The sequence below is a fragment of the Marmota monax genome, unplaced genomic scaffold, assembly GCF_021218885.2.
Source record: "Marmota monax isolate L192 unplaced genomic scaffold, Marmota_monax_Labrador192_F-V1.1 WCK01_AAM20220418_F8-fsc00011, whole genome shotgun sequence".
Lineage (NCBI taxonomy): Eukaryota > Metazoa > Chordata > Mammalia > Rodentia > Sciuridae > Marmota > Marmota monax.
The window spans coordinates 21,775,205-21,793,681 of NW_026693082.1; the positions used below are offsets into that span (position 1 = coordinate 21,775,205).

The 18,477-nt window shown below is 36.4% G+C and overlaps 1 protein-coding gene and 1 pseudogene across 3 annotated transcripts in view; one reads left to right on the plus strand and one right to left on the minus strand.

The window, feature by feature from the left end:
* Nucleotides 1-2,264, plus strand: part of Nufip1 (nuclear FMR1 interacting protein 1) — a 43,142-nt gene extending 40,878 nt beyond the window's left edge. The window contains exons 9-10 of one of the 3 annotated variants that reach the window (XM_046454297.2): nt 244-476; nt 1,955-2,264. In XM_046454297.2, the coding sequence (XP_046310253.1) occupies nt 244-476; nt 1,955-2,050 (329 nt within the window). In that variant the 3' untranslated portion in view covers nt 2,051-2,264. Of the gene's footprint in view, nt 1-243; nt 477-1,954 lie in introns of those variants that run through there. The other 2 variants (XM_058582587.1, XM_058582588.1) reach the window with 2 other exon arrangements.
* Nucleotides 2,265-4,522: 2,258 nt separating this feature from the next.
* LOC124099021 (large ribosomal subunit protein uL1-like) overlaps nt 4,523-18,477 on the minus strand; it is a 47,818-nt pseudogene continuing 33,863 nt past the window's right edge.

The window sequence follows — 18,477 nt, forward strand, 5'->3', positions numbered from 1 at the left end:
ATTTTGAAAGTTTTACCTGTTTTTTTTTTTATTTTTATTTATTTATTTTTTTTTTTAAACTATAAGCAAAATTTAATTTATAATTACTAAGAAAAATCAGTAAAAATAAAGAATAAATTGGCAATACTTTTTTTTTTTTTTTAATTTTATTTTATTTTTTTTTATTGTTGGTTGTTCAAAACATTACATAGTTCTTGATATATCATCTTTCACACTTTTGTATTTGTTTTTCCTCACACTTAGCAACTCCTGTCAAGACTGAAACAGAAGCTGTGGCAGAAAACCAGGTTGCTCATAGCAGTCCTCCCAAGAGTCCAAGACAAGATGTTAAAGCAACTGTTAGAAATTTCTCAGGAGCCAAGTATGAGAACCGAAAGAAAGGTTTTAAAAAGACAAACCCTAAGAGGAAAAAACATTGTCCCAACTATGAAAAATTATTTCAGCCAAGAACACACCATCCATATCTCCTGGAAATGGTAAGTGATTTTTCTTTGCACTGTAACATTTGTGTCCTCATGTCATTAAGGTAGGACCACTATGGTTTTGTTGCTCGTGTGTGTATGTTTTCAGGATACCAGAGGCATATGGTTGTTGAAGACTTGTCTGTGTATCTTAATTCTAAAGCTGCATTTGGCATATAGCTGGTGTTAGTAAATGTGAAATAATTATAGTTTTCAAAACTGCTTAAAATCAAAGAATGTAGATTTGACTGGTTGATGAAGAAACATGTATTAAGGCTAAAGTTCTCATTGAAAGCACAGCCATATACAGTGGCAGGCTGAAAAAGAAGAAAAGGTTTTATTTACTTAATGTGAATACTTCTTGAAAACACAAAGTAATGGGAAGAAAAGACCTAAGGTTTTCTGAAAATCCCCATTTCCTGTCTTTGGGAACTGTATTTACTTTCATTTATTTTGTGCATTGTTGGCTTTCCTTTTGGCATTATTCGCTCAAAAATTGTTTCAGATTTAGAGAGTATGTGATGTGTCTTGATTCTAAGCAGTGGAAATGAAGCTGTACAAAGATCAGCTATCTTCCTGGCTAAGACGAATAATAAAAGTATTCCACATTTTTTTCTAGTGGAGTTTTGAAACCATTGTTGTTCTGTGAAAAGTCCATTTTTGAGTTATCAAAAAAGTGTAGCTCAAGTGTTCTTTGACTATACAATGAGGTGTTAGATGTGGATACAGTTGCTTATTAAAATGAATCATCAATATACTCTTTATTCTCTATATAATAAATCACACTTTTAAAATATTTGCCATATAAGTGGTAAGTTAAATCATCTTTTCATTGAAGGTCCCTGGGTGATGTTTCTGAAGATATTGATGCCATCAGAAAATAAATAGAAAATAAATCCCTTAACTTTTTTTTATTTATAATGAGCACAAAAATAGAAAGTTATGAAAGTCTATGAATGTTGTTTTTTCTGCCACTACTTTCAGTATCATTGTACTTAACAGTTTCTACACCGTTACAGATTTCAAGAGTCAGGGCCTCACTATGTTGTCTGAGTTGACTCTGAACTCCTGGGCTCACACAATCCTCCTGCCTCAGCCTCCCAAGTAGCTGTGCTCAAAGACAGGGATCACTGTGTCCTATTAAGGGAATCCTCTTGACTTGATTTTTAGATGAAATAATTGGGAGACTTTTGTATCTGTTTTCTTGTCCTTTGGTAGATATCCCTAGAAAGGATCCCAAATGTGAAACTGTGCTATTTAAAAAACAAACAAACAAACAACAACAAAAAAAAAAAAAAACAGGTGTTCTATTTATAAGCTAAAAGGAAAAGCAATACTTTTGCATTGTTTTTTATTAAAATAATCAGTAAATATAATCACACCTATTATTCTTTATTTTTTATATGAGGAAGGCACCTTAATATTTTAAATTGTATTTCCCAAGTATGTTTTTTATCACTTAATAATCTTCTTTTTTTAATTGTTTTTTTTAGCTTCTAGCTCCGGACATTCGACATGAAAGAAACGTGATTCTTCAGTGTGTTCGATATATCATCAAAAAAGACTTTTTTGGACTTAATGAAAACTAAAGATGTATAGGTGTGTAATGTTTCAGCACATATAACTGAAGCATATAAAATGTGTAAAATAATACCATTCTCAAGTTAATGGAGGAAAACCCAAAACCATTTTTTTTTTCCCCAAAACTGTATTGGTAAACTATAAGCCTCATAGAATATTATGTTGGAATTTCAAGTCTTTCCTTTGATTCTGTGCAAATAAATAACGTGGTTAATTTTTGAAGGAGTGTGTTTGGATTATATATAGTACTTGCTGGGAGAATTTTAATGTGTATTTATTTTTATGTATTGATGTCTTTCAAGGAAGACTATTATTAGTCCAGTTAAGAACTGAAGATACTGGTTTAATAGCAAAGAAGAAAATTTTTAAAATGCTTAATTCAGCTAAGCAAAATTAGGCAAAGAAATAAATTTTGTTTTTAATGCAGAAGATGAAGAGTTATTCTGTAACTGTAACAAGGGGGATTTTAAAAAATAAACCATATCCAATTAATATATAATCAGAAGGTCTTAAAATTTAAATTATCCTCATTTATACTAGCTTCAGATATTACATAGCTCAGATATTAGATGTTTGAAATATCAGTATAGCTATATCTTCTTAGTATGTTTAGATTTAATTGAAGTATTTTTTAAAAAGTAGTTCAAATTCAGACTCTTCCTTTCCCTCCCCCCCAAAATATATAAAGTATAATAATTGATGAGGTTCAAACTGTTTTTTTGTAGCAGAAAGATTGGTTTATGAGGTAATGTGATAATCATCTCAGTTTTAAGGTTTAATTAAAAATTTTCCAATGAAGGTAGTAATTGAAGCCTTTAAGTTTTTTTAACTAAGTGAAAGCTGAGATCTTTTTGTCTTTCTTAATAGGGAATTTGATCATATGTTCTAGCTTCGAGCTAGCTATAGCTGGATTCTACCCTTTTGACATATAGCTAAAAGAGGCTAGATTTTTAAAACTTCTCTGTTATTATAGTTGAATATTAATTTATTGAAGTTCATGAGTCTTGCTGCCAGGAAAACAAAACAAAACTAAGAATGCTGGGGCTCTCAGGCAGGCTCCTTTATATTCGTGAGGTTCTCCACAGAATCCTGGAATGCCTGGCATGTAACACTAGCGACATTACAGACCTGAGATTAAGATTCATGTTTAGTCATTGTTTCCCAGTCTTGTAACCACTCTGCAGACCTTTTAATCTGTCTCCTCCTGCTCCTCCAATGAATGAAACCCATATATTTTGGAAAATTATCTGCCTGGTATATTAATTCAGTTCTTATAAACTGTTTACTACTTACTTATGTGCTCCCACCATGCCGGCATTAAAGGTATAAAAGTGAGTAAGGCCTTGCCTGACTTCAAGAACTCAGTTTTACTTTCTTTGGGGGATTGGGGATTTAACCCAGGGTCAATTTACCACTGAGCTACCACCACAGCAGTTTTATTTTTTGTATCGAGACGGAGCTCACCAAGTTGTTTAGGGGCTTGCCAAGTTGCTGAGGCTAGCTTTGAACTTGCAATCCTCCTGACTCAGCCTGCCAAGCCACTGAGATTATAGACCTATGCCACTGCCTCTGGCTCGAGTTTCATTTTTATATATTCAGTGATGTGATTCCCAACCCAATTCATCTCATCAGGATGACCTACTAATGTTACAAACCAAGTTGATATTCTAAATTGTGATGCAGTCTGTAGTTTTATTCCTGATTAGCTTGCAAATTCCATAGGCTTAGAGTTGACAAATGAATTCACAGGCTCCTGGACTACTTACACAAACCACTCTCTCTCTAGAGAGATTGACAAGTGCTGCTTTAAGGTATATTCTATAGACAATTTTATTCTCGACATTTCTTGTTTTCTAATAAATACATTTAAGACTGAAAATGCTCCTGAGTCTTACTGTCTTGGCTACAGCTGACACTGGCTGTGTAGACTGTTGTTTGTTTCTAAGGAGTAATTTCAGATTCAGTTTCCTTTATATGTAACCTAGGAATTATTTTAAAATACGCTTAAAATTTCCAAGTGGATAGAATATAGTCTGTATGACTCTATGGAATAGATGATCAATCTTTGTAAATATTTTGTGTTTTAGAGAGTAGAGGATACTTTGTCTGATTTTGGATAAAAGGTATCTTGGATTTAGCTTATTGGTTTTTTAAACTTTGTATATTCCTAACTTAACACTCATTTAACCAATTGATTTCTGAAATATGAAAGTATTACATGACTGTTGGTGAGCTGTGCCTTTATAACTATGAAATACTCTCCTTTGTTCTTAGTATGTTTTTTAATGCAATCAAAACAGCTTTTGGAGAGTTTAATGTCAGAATCTCTGAGGAATTCAATCCATTTATATTAATTGAAATACTTGAAATGCTTGAATTATTTCTATAATTTTAGAAATCATTCCTATTGTTTTCTATTTTGTATAGATTGTATTTATTTTTTATTTGGTCGTTTGCTTATTTGGTAGCAGTAGGATTGACTAGGATGTACCGCAGTACGGGCTCTGGGGCTTTCCCTGTGAGTTCTCCAGACGTGGAAAGCCTGGATGTTCTGCCAACTCTTCTTGAGCAGTGACACTACGAAGTTGCGTGGATATCATACACAAGTTCACTCTCTGTCATCTTTACATGACCAACAGCCATGACCAGACAGAGCACTTCTTCATCTGGAACTTGATGGTGGACTTCACCTTATCCACTGTCATGGCCTCAATGTTTTGGACTCAGCCAGCCTTCTGGGTCCAGGATTCATGGGATCTGCTTGATCAGAGTCTCTGAGGCCAGAAAGGCATGATACTTCTTGACCACAGCCTTGTTATCATCCATGTCGGGGTGTCTGCAGCCTAGATTTCATCACTTGCTTCTGGGCCCCAGAACATAGGTGGAGAATTTGGGATAGGGAGTGGACGTCAGCCATCTGGTAACTCAGGAGCATTTGTCCTTCTGGGGGTCATAGTTCTTCATATTGGTCTGCAGCTCCACCATTTCCAAAATCTTCTAGTACTTGTGCTGGTCCCAAGCAGGAGTTCTTGCATAGCTTTGTACAGGGCTGAGAGGCACTTTGGTGCTTGTGGTGCCTTGTGCTGTAATAACTGCTGCTTGTTTTTATTTCAGTGTATAATTGGCTTGATTGGGTGCTGGTTTTTTCTCAGTTTCCTTGTGCTTTGGAAATAACCTTTTGCTATTCCTTTAGTGATCATCCTTTTTGCTAATGTTTAGAGTTTACCAGTTGCTATGACTTCTACCCATCTCCCAGACATTTTCTTCTAGTGAAATCATGAGGGATTTTAATTTCAGATCAATCCATTATCTTGAGAGGTGTGGGTGTGTGTTAACATTCTGTTTAAATATTTATTGGACAACTGAGTTTTACAGTTTCCTACTTGCTTTTTCTTACAACCCAGGATTAATTTTCTGGCTTGCTGCAACATATCTTCAAGCAATTAGATTTTGAATCCTGAATTTGAAAATTTTTTTTAGTTTAGAGATTCAGGCTTATAATCATTTCCTTTCAGAATGTTGAAGGTCTAACACCATTGTTTGCTAGTGTCCAGTATTGCTGATTAAGATCATATACCAGTCTGATTATCTTTCTTCTTTATTTATTGATAATTAACTTATTTTTCTGTCATGAAAAACTTTTAGTATGTTCTTTTTCATGCCTAGAATCCTATTTCACCAACATGTGTCTAGTATGTGGGACATTTGGCCTTCATTCTGCTTACCCCACTCTCAGTCATTTCATCTCAAGAATTATATCATTCTTGAACTAAGGGCCATTTGAAAAATGACTTTTTCATTTTCTTGTTTTTATCTACTTTATTTCTGCATATATATGTGAGACCTCTTGATCTTTTGTCACTCCACTTTGTTTGTTTGTTTGTTTCTTTTTTTGGTCTGCTCTTTTTGCTCTGTTCTGGGATATTTCTTCAGATGTTATCTTCTAGCTCACTAATTAACTTTTTACACATAGCTATTACATTATTATTCAGTTTTTCTATTCTGCTTTAAGTTTAGGAATATGTTTTAAATATTCAAGATTGCTTTCTTGTTCCTCTTTTTTCATGGATGTAGAATCCTTACATCTCAGGATATCAATCAGAATTTTCAAATTATTTTCTATTCCTTGAATTATTTATTTTCCCTGTTGATTGTCAAGTGTCGTTTGCTCAACTTACTAATTAACTTTACTGCTATCTGTTGTCCCCTCTTAGCAAAGATTCACTTAATTAACATTGGTAGTTTGACATGCATTTTCCCAGCATTTCTCCTGAAGATATTAGCCTTGACTGAGAAAGGGGGCTTGTTAACTGGCAGACTTTTTGAAGATACCAGATGGGGAGTTGGCAGAAGATCGAGCTCTTGTTTCACCTTCATTCCTATGTCTTTGCCAACATATAAAGGGCTTTATTCTGAAAATGGCACTCTTCTTGGCAGAGCCATGTCCCACTTCCATCCGCCACTTGGTTTTGAAGGTGGGGTGGGTTAGGGCTTGACTCAACTATATAGATCTCCAGCTTTCATCAATTAATCTACTGAGCTTTGAGTGTCCCTGGACTGCTTTGACTTTGTTAATTGTTGTCTTCAGGGCCAGCTTGGGTTGAACCTCTCCCCTCTTATTTCTTGTCAGTCCAATCAGTATTATGGGGGGTCAATAAACTTTCTGTGCATCTGAATCTCTGGGAGGGCTTGCTTAATCCTAGATTGCAAGTTCCTGCCCCAGAGCCAGCGATTCAGGAGAGTCTTTAGGATATGGCCCAAGAATTTGAATTTCTAACAAGTTTCCAGTTGATCCTGATACAGTTCTCTGGGGGACAATATTTTGAGAATGATTTTGAGAAATTCACAGAAGTTTCTCAAAACGGTAGGTATTCTAATCATGCTTGTAGTTCCTCCATTAAATTGCCCAGACTGGCCTTGAATTTGAGATTCTCCTGCCTCAGCTTCCTGGGAATGTACTACAACCCCTGATCTTTATTTCTTTTAAAATATGTCAATGCTGGGCTGGGGATGTGGCTCAAGCAGTAGCATGCTCGCCTGCCATGCTTGCGGCCCGGGTTTGATCCTCAGCACCACATACCAACAAAGATGTGTCCGCCGAAAACTAAAAAATAAATATTAGAATTCTCTCTTAAAAAAATAAATAAAATAAAATATGTCAATGCAAGGTACTTGGAACAAAAGGAGAAAGGTAGTGGATTCTTTTAATCCAGACTGAATCTCTTCATTTGTAATTTCATTCCTTTTTATGGCTGAGTAATATTCCATAGTGTCTATGTATCACATTTTCTTTGTCCATTCATCTATTGAAGAACATCTAGGTTGGTTCCACAACTTAGCTTTATGAATTGAGCTGCTATAAACATTGATGTGGCCATGTCACTATAGTATGCTGATTTTAAGTCCTTTGGGTATATGCTGAGGAGTGGGATAACTGGGTCAAATGGTAGTTCCATTCCAAGTTTTTTGAGGAACCTCCATACTGCTTTCCAGAATGGTTGCATCAATTTGTAATCCCATCAGCATTGTATGAATGAACCTTTCTTCCCACATTCTTGCTAACATTTAGTATTATTTGTATTCTTTTTTATAATTTTTTTTATTGGACATGGACACAATACCTTTATTTTATTTATTTTTATGTGGTGCTAAGGATCAAACCCAGTGCCTCACATGTGCAAGGCAAGCACTCTACCACTGAACTACAATCCCAGCCAAGAATTACTTGTATTCTTGATAATTGCCGTTCTGACTAGAGTGAGATGAAATCTCAGTGCAGTTTTTAAAACTCAACAGACTATATTTGCATTTCATCAGTTTTTTATGAATGTCCTTTTTGGTGATTCAGTGTAACATAATATATTGCATCTAATTATTATGTCTCTTAATTCTTTGTTGTGTAAATTTGTGTCACTGTGACCAAAATACCTGACAAGATCAACTTAGAGAAGAGAAGGTTTATTTTGGCTTGTGGTTTCAGAGATGAAGTCTGTGGTTGCAGACTCCATTGCTTTGGACCCAAGTGAGGCAGAATATCATGGTGGAAGGACATGGCAGATAGAGACAAAGGGGAAGGGGCCACAGGGAAGAGCCGCCGTTCCAGGGCACGTCCCCTGTAACCAACCTCCTCCAGCCATGCCCTGCCTGCCTACAGTTACTCCCCAGTTAGTATATCCGACTAGGAGGAACTAATTATGTTATCGCTCTCATAATCATTTCACTTTGGATATTCTTGCATTGACATACAAACTTTGAAGAAACACCTCCGATCCAAACCATAACATTTGTTTTTAGTTTAGGTGGTTTTTTTATGACAAAAATAATACGCTCTTTCTAAAAACTCAAGTAATCCACTAGTATATAAGAAAAAGTGAAAATTGTCTTGCCCCCTCTTCTTCCCTTTCCATCATATTCCTCAGAGATACTGACAGTATAACTTTTAAACTCTATTTATAAGTGTCTAAATATGTGTGTATAAATTTGTTTTTAACCACACAAATCATCAGATGCTGCTTTACATTTTTTTTCACTTGACAATATTTCATGAATATGCATGTGTACATAAATGTGTATGTGTGTGCATATTTTAGTTACCTTTTTCACTTCTGTGACCAAGAGACCTGACAAGAACAACTGGAGGAGGAAAAGTTTATTTTGGACTCCTGGTTTCAGAGGTCTTAGTCCACAGATAGCTGACTCTATTCTTTGGGGACCAAGGTGAGGCAGGACACAATGACAGAAAAGTGTGGCAGAGGAAAGCAGCTGGGGACATGGCATCAGGAAGCTCTGCTTAGCAAGGACAAAATAAATACTCCAAAGGCACCCACCCCCTCCAGCCACACTCTATCTGCCTATAATTACCACCCAGTTAATCCTTTTCAGCAGATTAACACACTGATGAAGCTAAAACGCTCATCATCCAATCACTTCACCTCTAAACTTCCTTGCATTGTCTCACATAAGTTTGGGGGATGCCTCATATCTAAACCATAACAGCATATATGCACTACATGTATGTATATGCTTTTACTTTTGGGGAAGAGGGTACCAGGGATTGGACTCAGGGGCACTCAACCATTGAGCCACATCCCCAGCCCTATTTTGTATTTTGTTTAGAGACAGGATCTCACCGAGTTGCTTAGCGCCTCACTGTTGCTGAAGCTGTCTTTGAACTCTGCTTTTACCTTCTAAATCATTCCCCTGTGGAGAAATCAGTTTCTGGTTTTTCTTCAGTGTTAATTATCCTACAGTGATCCCTGCTGAATGTACAGTGAAACACTGTATGTGTATTTCTGTAGGAGAGTCTTAGGATCGAAAGTCAAGTGGCTTTTAAAGGCTATATCAAATTATACTCTCATTAAAGATATATTTTAAAAACGCACCAAAACTTGAAATATAGAAAATGAGTTACTGCATGTCCTTTCAATGTCACACAGAATAATAGTAGTCCAAGTGTAATTTAGGGACCTGTAGGTATATATCCAAGACTTTATGGGTTCTGTGAAATTAAAACTTTTCATAATTCTAAGGCATTAGTTGCCTTTTTCAATCTCATTATTTTATTACTGCACAACAGTTTTCCAAAGGCTGTGTAAACTATGATGTCATCAGAATACTAGCTAATGGAAAGTGTCATTGATTATTACATTATTTCTAGAATTTTCTAAAGTGGTAGATTAAGGATTTGTGAGTTTGAGAGAGAGAGACAGACAGATACACTCAGTGCTTTAACTGTACGCTTACTAGCCACTATGGTTTAGCTCTGTAATGTCCCCCCCAAGTCTTGGTCCCCAGTGCAGCAATGTTAGGGCTTTTAGGAAATAATTGGACCATGAGCTTTTAGGAAATAATTTTTAGGAAATAATTGGACCATGGGGCTTTTAGGAAATAATTGGACCATGAGGGCTCCAACCTTATCAGTAGATTAATCCATTTGATGGATCAATAATTTGAGTGGCCTGCTGGGAGGTGGTGGAAAGCACGCAGGTGGGGCATACTTGGAGGAAGTAAGTCAGTGGGAATGTGCCCTTGGGACCCCCTGCCTCCTCTCCTCTCTCCTTCCTAGCTACCATGAGTACAGCAGCTTTTCCACTATGCCCTTCTGCCATTACATTCTGCCTCATTTCAGGCCCAGAGCAAAGGAGCCTGCTGACCATTGAAACCAGGAGCCAAAATTTTTCCTCCTTTACATTGTTTTTGTTAGGTATTTTGGTCACAACAACAAAAAGCTGACTAACACATTAGCTATTGATTATCCTTGCTATAGTGTCTGTCACGTCTATGATTTTGTTGTCATTAAAAAGTTGTTATTTAGAAATCCCAATGATTTGAAAAACCCTGATATGATACCAAAAATATTTCTTGTATCGGAAAGCAGAATTTTCTTTTAAATGTTATGTTAATATGTAAATAGATTTATTGTGTTTTTAAGTGAATTTATATGTTTAATTTTTAAATTTTAATTTCTAATGCTTTCTACCCTGGTAGGATATTATCCTACATAAACAAAAGCTCTAGGATTAGATATCCTCAATAATCTTTAAGAGCATGAAGGGATCCTGAAACCAAAATGGTTGAGAAACCATATATTAGAGCTGTGTCCAACAAACCCATCCAATGATTAACTGACACTTTTGGGCTATGATTTACTGTCCATCCAGGCCCAGACTTTAAAGCTACTTGTTAGCTTATACAATATTGATAATCTGCAAATAATTATCTATTATTCTCTGGTAGAAAAGAGGTTACAGTGTTTTAACCTGGTAGGGTGTTAACCACTTTAGCATCTCACTTCATAATCTCATTCCAGTGGCCTTTTGTGGTGTCATTTTTTGTTATCTGGGAGGGTCCTTTGGTAATAAGTTAAATAAATCTTTTGACCTGTCCATACTTTATACTTTTGACTTTTTAAAAATTATTCTTTGACAAGTGCCGGAGAATTTCTTTTTGCGCATGCTCTTACCAATGCATTACAGATCTGACTGGCTTTGCTGATGCATGAAGTATGTCATGTGTAGCATTTAAGTATTTCCTCAGTTTATTAGGGGTTGGCCATTCTGTGCTTCAGGATGATATGAGACTGGAAAAAAGGACCAAGTAGTGTCCAAGTCCCCTTTCCATAACTCATGTGGCACTGGATGGGGAGGTGGTGCTTCTTTCCTTTCAGAATACCGCTGCCCTGAGCGCGGGTCCACTTAGCAGCCCTAAGTTCAGAGCAACAGTGCAGGGCTCTGCAGTGTTGGACTTCCCAAATTTAACACTGGTTATAATATTTAGATGACCCTACGAGGGATGAGAACCTGCAACAGCAAATAAAGTAATGATGCTACTCTGTCAGGTGAAAGAAGGGTTTTTTTTTGTTTTGTTTTGTTTTTTCTTTCTTCATTTCCCTGGTATGAGTAAGGCCATATTTTTTTTCACATTATCACTATTATTAGCCATTATATTCTGTGAATTGTCTGTTTTAATCCTTTATTTTTCTTTGGGTTGCTTGTCTTTTTCTTTTTAATTTGTTCACTTTGTTGTAGATTTCAATCTTTTGTGAAATATTTTAATCTCTTGCTAGTATTTTAACAAATGGTAAGGTTGGTTCTGTTTGCTTCTTTGATGGCTTTGAATCTTGGTGTCATCCCCAAATACATTATATTCTTTCCTCCTAACACTTTTGTAATATTGAATTTCAGTCTTTAATCTGTTTTGCATATGGCATGAGATAGGAATCTGTTACCATTTTTTAAATTCCCTACTTACAGAAGAGGGCCTAAAGCAATTTTTTTTTTCTCTAATCCTCTTATTTCTACAGGTAAAATGGGTTATCTTCTTAGTACTGCCTTCTGGGTTTTGTGCTGTACAGAAGGATTTCTGTTGTTCTGTTTTTCTTTGAAGATGTTGATACCCTACCATAGGAAATAAACTTGTGTGTGTGTGTGTCTGTGTGTGTGAGTGTGTGTGAGATCTGGGGATTAGAACCCAGGGCTTTGTGCATGCAAGGCAAGTCCTCTACCAACTAAGCTATATCCCTAGCCTAGGAAATAAACCATTATTGTGTAATTTTTCAGTTAAGCAATTTTTTATATCATCAGGGGCAGAGTAACTTAATCAAGGGTAACTTTTCTTTTTCCTATGCTCTTTTTCATGTTCTTAAACTACAGAAAATGCTTGCTTGTTTTATTGGAGTGGTATCAGCACAAATTGAGATTTTACATAATCATGATTGCTGGCCCTAACCACCAAACTGTCAGAAGACATTTGAACCAATAATTAGGCCTATTTTTTAAAAATGAAGGGATGGAGTTGTGGCTCAGAGGTAGAGTGCTCACGTAGCATGCGTGAGGCATTGGGTTCAATCCTGAGCACCACATAAAAATAAAATAAAGATATTATGTTCACCTACAACTAAAAAATAAATATTTAAAAAGAATTATTAAAAAAAAAAAGTTAAGTGATCACTCATGTTTTCTCTTTTTTCCTTGGGTCTGTGATCCTCTTATATCATGGTGGAAGTGAGTCTTATATTGTTATTTTTCTTAAGAACTTCTGAAATGTAAAATTACCTATGAGAGACCAGGCTATTCTATTTGCATATGAACTGCACAAATCCAGGAAAATTCTAATACAGAAAAATTCTTGAAAATGTGTTGCTTGGAAATAAATCTAGGATAGTAACATTTCTTTTAGCTCTGGAAGTTTTTGTTTTGTTTTTTAAACATAATGTTGGCTGGTTGGGGTTGGCATGTACTTTGTAATTGGGAGACAGAAGCAGGAGGATTACTTGATTCCAAGAGTTGGAGGTCAGCCTTAGCAACACAGTGAGACTCAATCTCAAAAAATAAAAATAAATTATATCTCTCTTACTTATTTGTATGTTTATTTAAATCAATGCTAAGTTACTATGATAGAAAAACTATTTCTTTCCAGAAAATCTGTTTCATTCTAGAAACAGGAAAAAAATAATTCTAAACTGAGCGTTTGTATTACAAGACTGAACACTTTTCTTTTTGATGTTTCAAATCTTGGGGATGTTTTCAAGAACAGATTTTTAGGTTGGAGCTAAAATAACAAGACTTACATATTTGGTCAGCGCTTATTAGATATCATACAGTTTGTGGTAATCATGATAATATAAGCCTGTTAGACAAGGAGACATTTATCAGTAAGGGTCCAAATAGGAAATTTCTGAAAGATATTGTTTTAAAATCCGAGGGTTAAGAAGATAGCTATCAAATTATATGCTCAGTCTGACTTGTAGAACCTGAAATACTTATTACTTTTAATTACCCAACAAGGACAAATGGCTTTTGAAAGTTATTTGCTTACTATGTCAGAAATACTATTACTTCAATGTACATCAGTGGTTACAAAACCAGTCTGATAATCTGAATATAGGTTCCCAGGAAACTATATCTGGTTTTTGTAGATATGAGAGTGTAGCTCAGGAATTTTTAACAAGTTCCCCCAGGTGCTTAGGATGATCAGATAGGTTTGGGAAGCCCTGATGTAGGCCACTGTGTACGGCAGAAGTCTTTGCAGGGCTCTTGCTTGTTAAAACACAGGTTGTGCTGGCGCATGCCTGGAATCCCAGTGGCTGGGGAGGTGAGACAGGAGGATGGCGAGTTCAAATCCAGCCTCAGCAATGGCGAAGCACTAAACAACTCAGTGAGACCCTGTCTCTAAATAAAATCCATAGCTCCCACTGGATTGCTGGGTCCCAGTTCCCAAGTTTCTGATTCATGGGTTTTGAGCAGGGCCTGAGAATTTGCTTGTCTGAGAAGTTCCCAAGAGATGCTGATGACCGTGGTCCAGGGACCACACTGAAAACCACTGGCGTGGACCATTCCCAAGATTCCTGGCCACACTCAACAAAGAAACAGCAAGCTGAATTCCATTGTAAGGGCTTTAGTTTCCATGGCTCAAGCCTTTGCCTTTTTTTTTTTTTTTTTCCTCATGTTCTACTGTGTGATTTGATTTTCCTCTGGAGTGAGTGTTAATTGATAGATCTCTGATGGAAGGTTTGAGTGGAAATATCATCTTTGCTGATGGAGGAAATTGATAGTATAATGAAAGTAGCCCAGGAGTTGCGAAGATTTAGATTAAAATCCCTGTTCTTTGACCTTGGTTTTATTGTGACCTTGGGCAGGTCATCTAATCTTCCTGAGCTCCAGCTATGGTTCCTCACTATACTTTCCCTGCCAGGAGGTGTTTGCTCTTTTTCATGCCTGGAAAGCTATTTCCTTTTCCCTATTGTCTTATTGTTTAAGCCTGGGTCTCTGGTCAATCATCACTTCCTTGGGAAAGTCTTTCTTGACCTTCCTAAATGGGTCAGGTCCTCCTTATACTTACTCTGCCCCTCACCTGCCCTTCTCATCAGTTACTACCATTTCAGATTACATTTATTTGTGTTATATTTTGATTTCTCTCTCTATTAGACTGCAGGCTCTGTGCCTTATAATGTTTAAAATAAAGAAAAAAGAAAAAAATAACTGTATCTGTGTGTGTTTCCTGTAGTTTTCCAGGTCTCAAGCACTGTGCCCGGCATACTGTAGAATGAGCAGTGGGAAATGATGCCATATTTTACGAACAGAGCAGCCAGGGCAGGGTTGGTGTATTCATTTTGTGTTATTATAATGAAATACCTGAAGTTGAACAACATAAATAAACTTCCTAAGGGGGATGTGGTTCAGTTTGGGGGTTCAAGAGCGTGGTATCAGCATTGGCTAAGCTCTGGTGAGGACATTGTAGCAGATGCCATCATAGTGAGAACATGAATGAGATCACCTGGTGAGACTGGAAGCCAGAGTTTCTGGGGAGTGGCTAGGTGTGATTCTTTGTAACAGCTCTTTCACAATAATCAACTCAGGGTTCCATGAGAACTAACAATCTTTTTGGTGGGTTGTGCCCCCAACAAGACACTTTAATAACTTCTCACCAGGCCCCAGTTTCCTAAAGGTTCTACTACCTCTTAACATTGCCACAGTAGGAACCAAGCTTTCAACACAAGAAGCATTGGGAGACACACTTAACCATATCCAAACATAGTGGTAGCTATTCCAAAATTGTTTACATTTCTATTTGTGTTCTAGGAGATAGTATGTCATTTTTGTAGTAAATTCCTTAATTTTTTTAGTTGTAGTTGAACACAATACCTTTGTTTTTATTTATTTTTATGTGCTGCTGAGGATCGAACCCAGGGCCCCAACGCACTAGCTGAACACTCTACCACTGAGCCACAACCCCAGCCTGTAAATTCCTTGTTTTATACAACTATACTCAAATTCATTTCTGTTATTTGCCATGTCCTTTACAATATAACTACTGATTTTTGAGTGCTTGCTATATATCTCAGGCATCAACTCTGATCTTACATTTACATTGCTCTAGGAGGTCATTCATCTTGGTCTACCAAATATCTAGGGCAATATCTTTTGTTAAGATTATAAAAACTGATATATATATTAGATATACAAATATTGTTAGCCAAGTCTTGCTCTGGCCAATAACTAAACTATTCTGTCTCTATAAAGTGTGTGCCTTTTCAGAATATTAATGAGAAAATGGATTAATTTCCTGTGATTTAGAAATCTCTAGATTCAGAGAGATGCAATGGCACTAAAACTACTATAGGTAGTATAGTAGTTTCTATAGAGATCCCTGGTGTATAAACACAAGCAATTGAATTATCCTTGATCTAGGTTCACATGTAAGCTCAAATCAATGTTGGCAGACAGGGTCTCCTATGTTTCCTTTGTTCTGGACTCTTTTCAAGGATGTTCATATAGCAAATATCTTAGGAAAAGAGAGTAAGTGGCTGTTGTGGAGATTAGGGCTGGCATGTTTACTGCCCGTTATAAAAGATCCAGGTTCCCTAAGATCAGGGGTACTCTGCCCTAACTCAGCTCACAGATATCACCTATCCTTCTTCACGATGTCGAGTGCAAATCAGAGCTCAAGGAACCAGTATAAATAATGCTGATATGCTGGCTAGAATAAATCCTTTGTCTCTGACACAGGGATCTTGTATCTTTTAGTATTATATAACTTTTAGTATTATTATAACTATATTTTAGTATTATTATAACTTGTGGTCATGCAGGTTCACATATGTCTCCTTCCTTATGGCAATGATCTGAGGGACAAATTTGCTTTCAATTTGCTGACATGGTCAATTTCTGAGCTTAGTAAATTGAGGACCAGTTCTTGTAGCATAAATTAATAGATACAATTAAAGTCTTCCTGGAATACATCAACCAGCCCCTGTGTTCTTAAAGAATTGTTGATATGAAACCAGATAGAAAGAATTCCTTTATTAATTAGACTTGTACTGAACACAGTTATGAGACAGAAATCACAAGAATTTTAACAAAGAACTTTTATAAAGAATTGTTAACCAGGTATTAGGAAAAAGAAAAGACAAAGGGGGACACTCAGTTGTCACATAAGTAAGAATGATAGGAAACATTAATCACCCCTAGGCCTGGGATAAAAAAAAAAAAAAAAAAAAGCACGAAGCTAGGAGTTTTTTTGACACTAGCAGCTGGGAGCATAGCCCTGTAGGGCTGAGATCCAGACCTCTGGGTTAGGCAAGGTCCTGCTTGGCAGGTCCTGGTTCTTTAGGATCATAAAGGTGAGACTGTGGAGCTGGAACTCAGACTTCTCAGGAGGGCATTCTGGCTAGTTAGTGTGGGTCTCTCTGAGCAGGGAGAGTGAGGGGAGGCAGTGATGAGGCTGGTTTTAGAACTGTTGGAATAACTGTAAGCAATTGCTGGTGGTGGAGCCCTCCACTGCTGCTAGGATGAGATGCTGTGGTCATAAGCCACACTCTCAAAAACAGGAATCCCACAGCTTCCCACTCTTCCTCTAGTGCCTCCTATTAGCATGGACTAGAGTCCCCACTCCAGCATCACTGAAGACATTAATAACCAACAAGGATTTTAAAAAGCCTGTTTGACTAGAGGTTAGGAAGGTAGGAGGAAGAATGATTCATGACCTGGGTAGCAGGTAGGCAGTTCCTGAAAGGTCTCCAGCATTAACTTAATATCTTTCTTGGGTCAGAGAAAGGAATAGCCATGAACAGCTGACTTGGAAATCCTGCATTATTACTTGGCACCACAGGTGATTACCTGGCCTATTTTACAAGGTATCCTGGAAGAGGCAGGAAGAAGCATGATGTTATAACCCCAGGGAGATATAGGCCCAGTGGCAGCTTTATTAGATTGCATGCAATTTTATGGGCTCTCGTAGAGTATGTGCAGATTCCTGAGTCTATACCCCACCCTAATAGTGACTGATATATTTTTAAAGGGAAAATACGACAGATGTTTGATTATATCTCTCGTGCAATTTGAGGCCCACATGACTTCAGTATATGAGCTGATTTATAGGCTATAAATCCTGATGCAAATGAGCAGTGGTGTTTATTATTTGTATTTCCTCTGGCCCTTGGCTGAGTTCCAGAGTGGTGATGGGTTTTTGTATTCAAGAAAGTTTCTCAGAGGAGAGAAAGAGGACAAAGAGCAAAACCCAGAACTTGTCAAATTAACAGAGTAGTGTTACACTCTTAAGATTTTGTCAATAATGGCCCTACTGACCATTCTTTTTTCATCCAGAATTCAGGCCCAGATAAACTGGACAAAAATATCAACAGAACCCTACTGTGTCTTGTTGCCATTTTAAAATAGCAATAACTGACTTTAACCATATAAGTATTTGAAGGTTTTATAATGGACAGCTTTAATTTTAAAAAAACACGTTTATTTTAATTGAATGGATCTTGATTATAGTGATGATCCTGGAGTATTGCCAATAGCTTGGGCCACATCAGATTTTCATGATATATTGTCAGATCTAGGGTATTCCAGAAGATGATCTGGATCTAGGTTTCATGATACATTTATTATGTCATTATGGGATTCTGTTGTTTTCACCTTTATTATACTTACCCAGATTATTTTGTAATTCTGAATGTGAATGTGAAAGGCTTTTTTCATTTTTGCAATTGCCATGGGGATTTTAGATAAATTTAATAAAATTATCATAGTGATAATTTTATTAAATTAGTACCTGGATAAAATTCATGTGTATATTCTACACACACACACACACACACACCCCTTAGTATCTGAGGGTATCTTCCATGGATACCCCAATCTGATGCTCAAGTCCCTCATATGAAACAGCAGAGTATTTGTATATAAACTATGTACATCCTCTGGTAAAGTTTAATCTCTAAATTACTTATAACACCTAATATATATTATATAACAAAATCATATATATAATAAACATCATATATTATACATAATTGCATTATGTTATACAACATAATATATATCATATTAGGTGATATGTTATATTAGAAAATATATTGTAATAGAATATAATGTATTATTTAGAGAATAATGACAAAAGTATCTACCTGTTTTGTGCAGATGCAAATTTT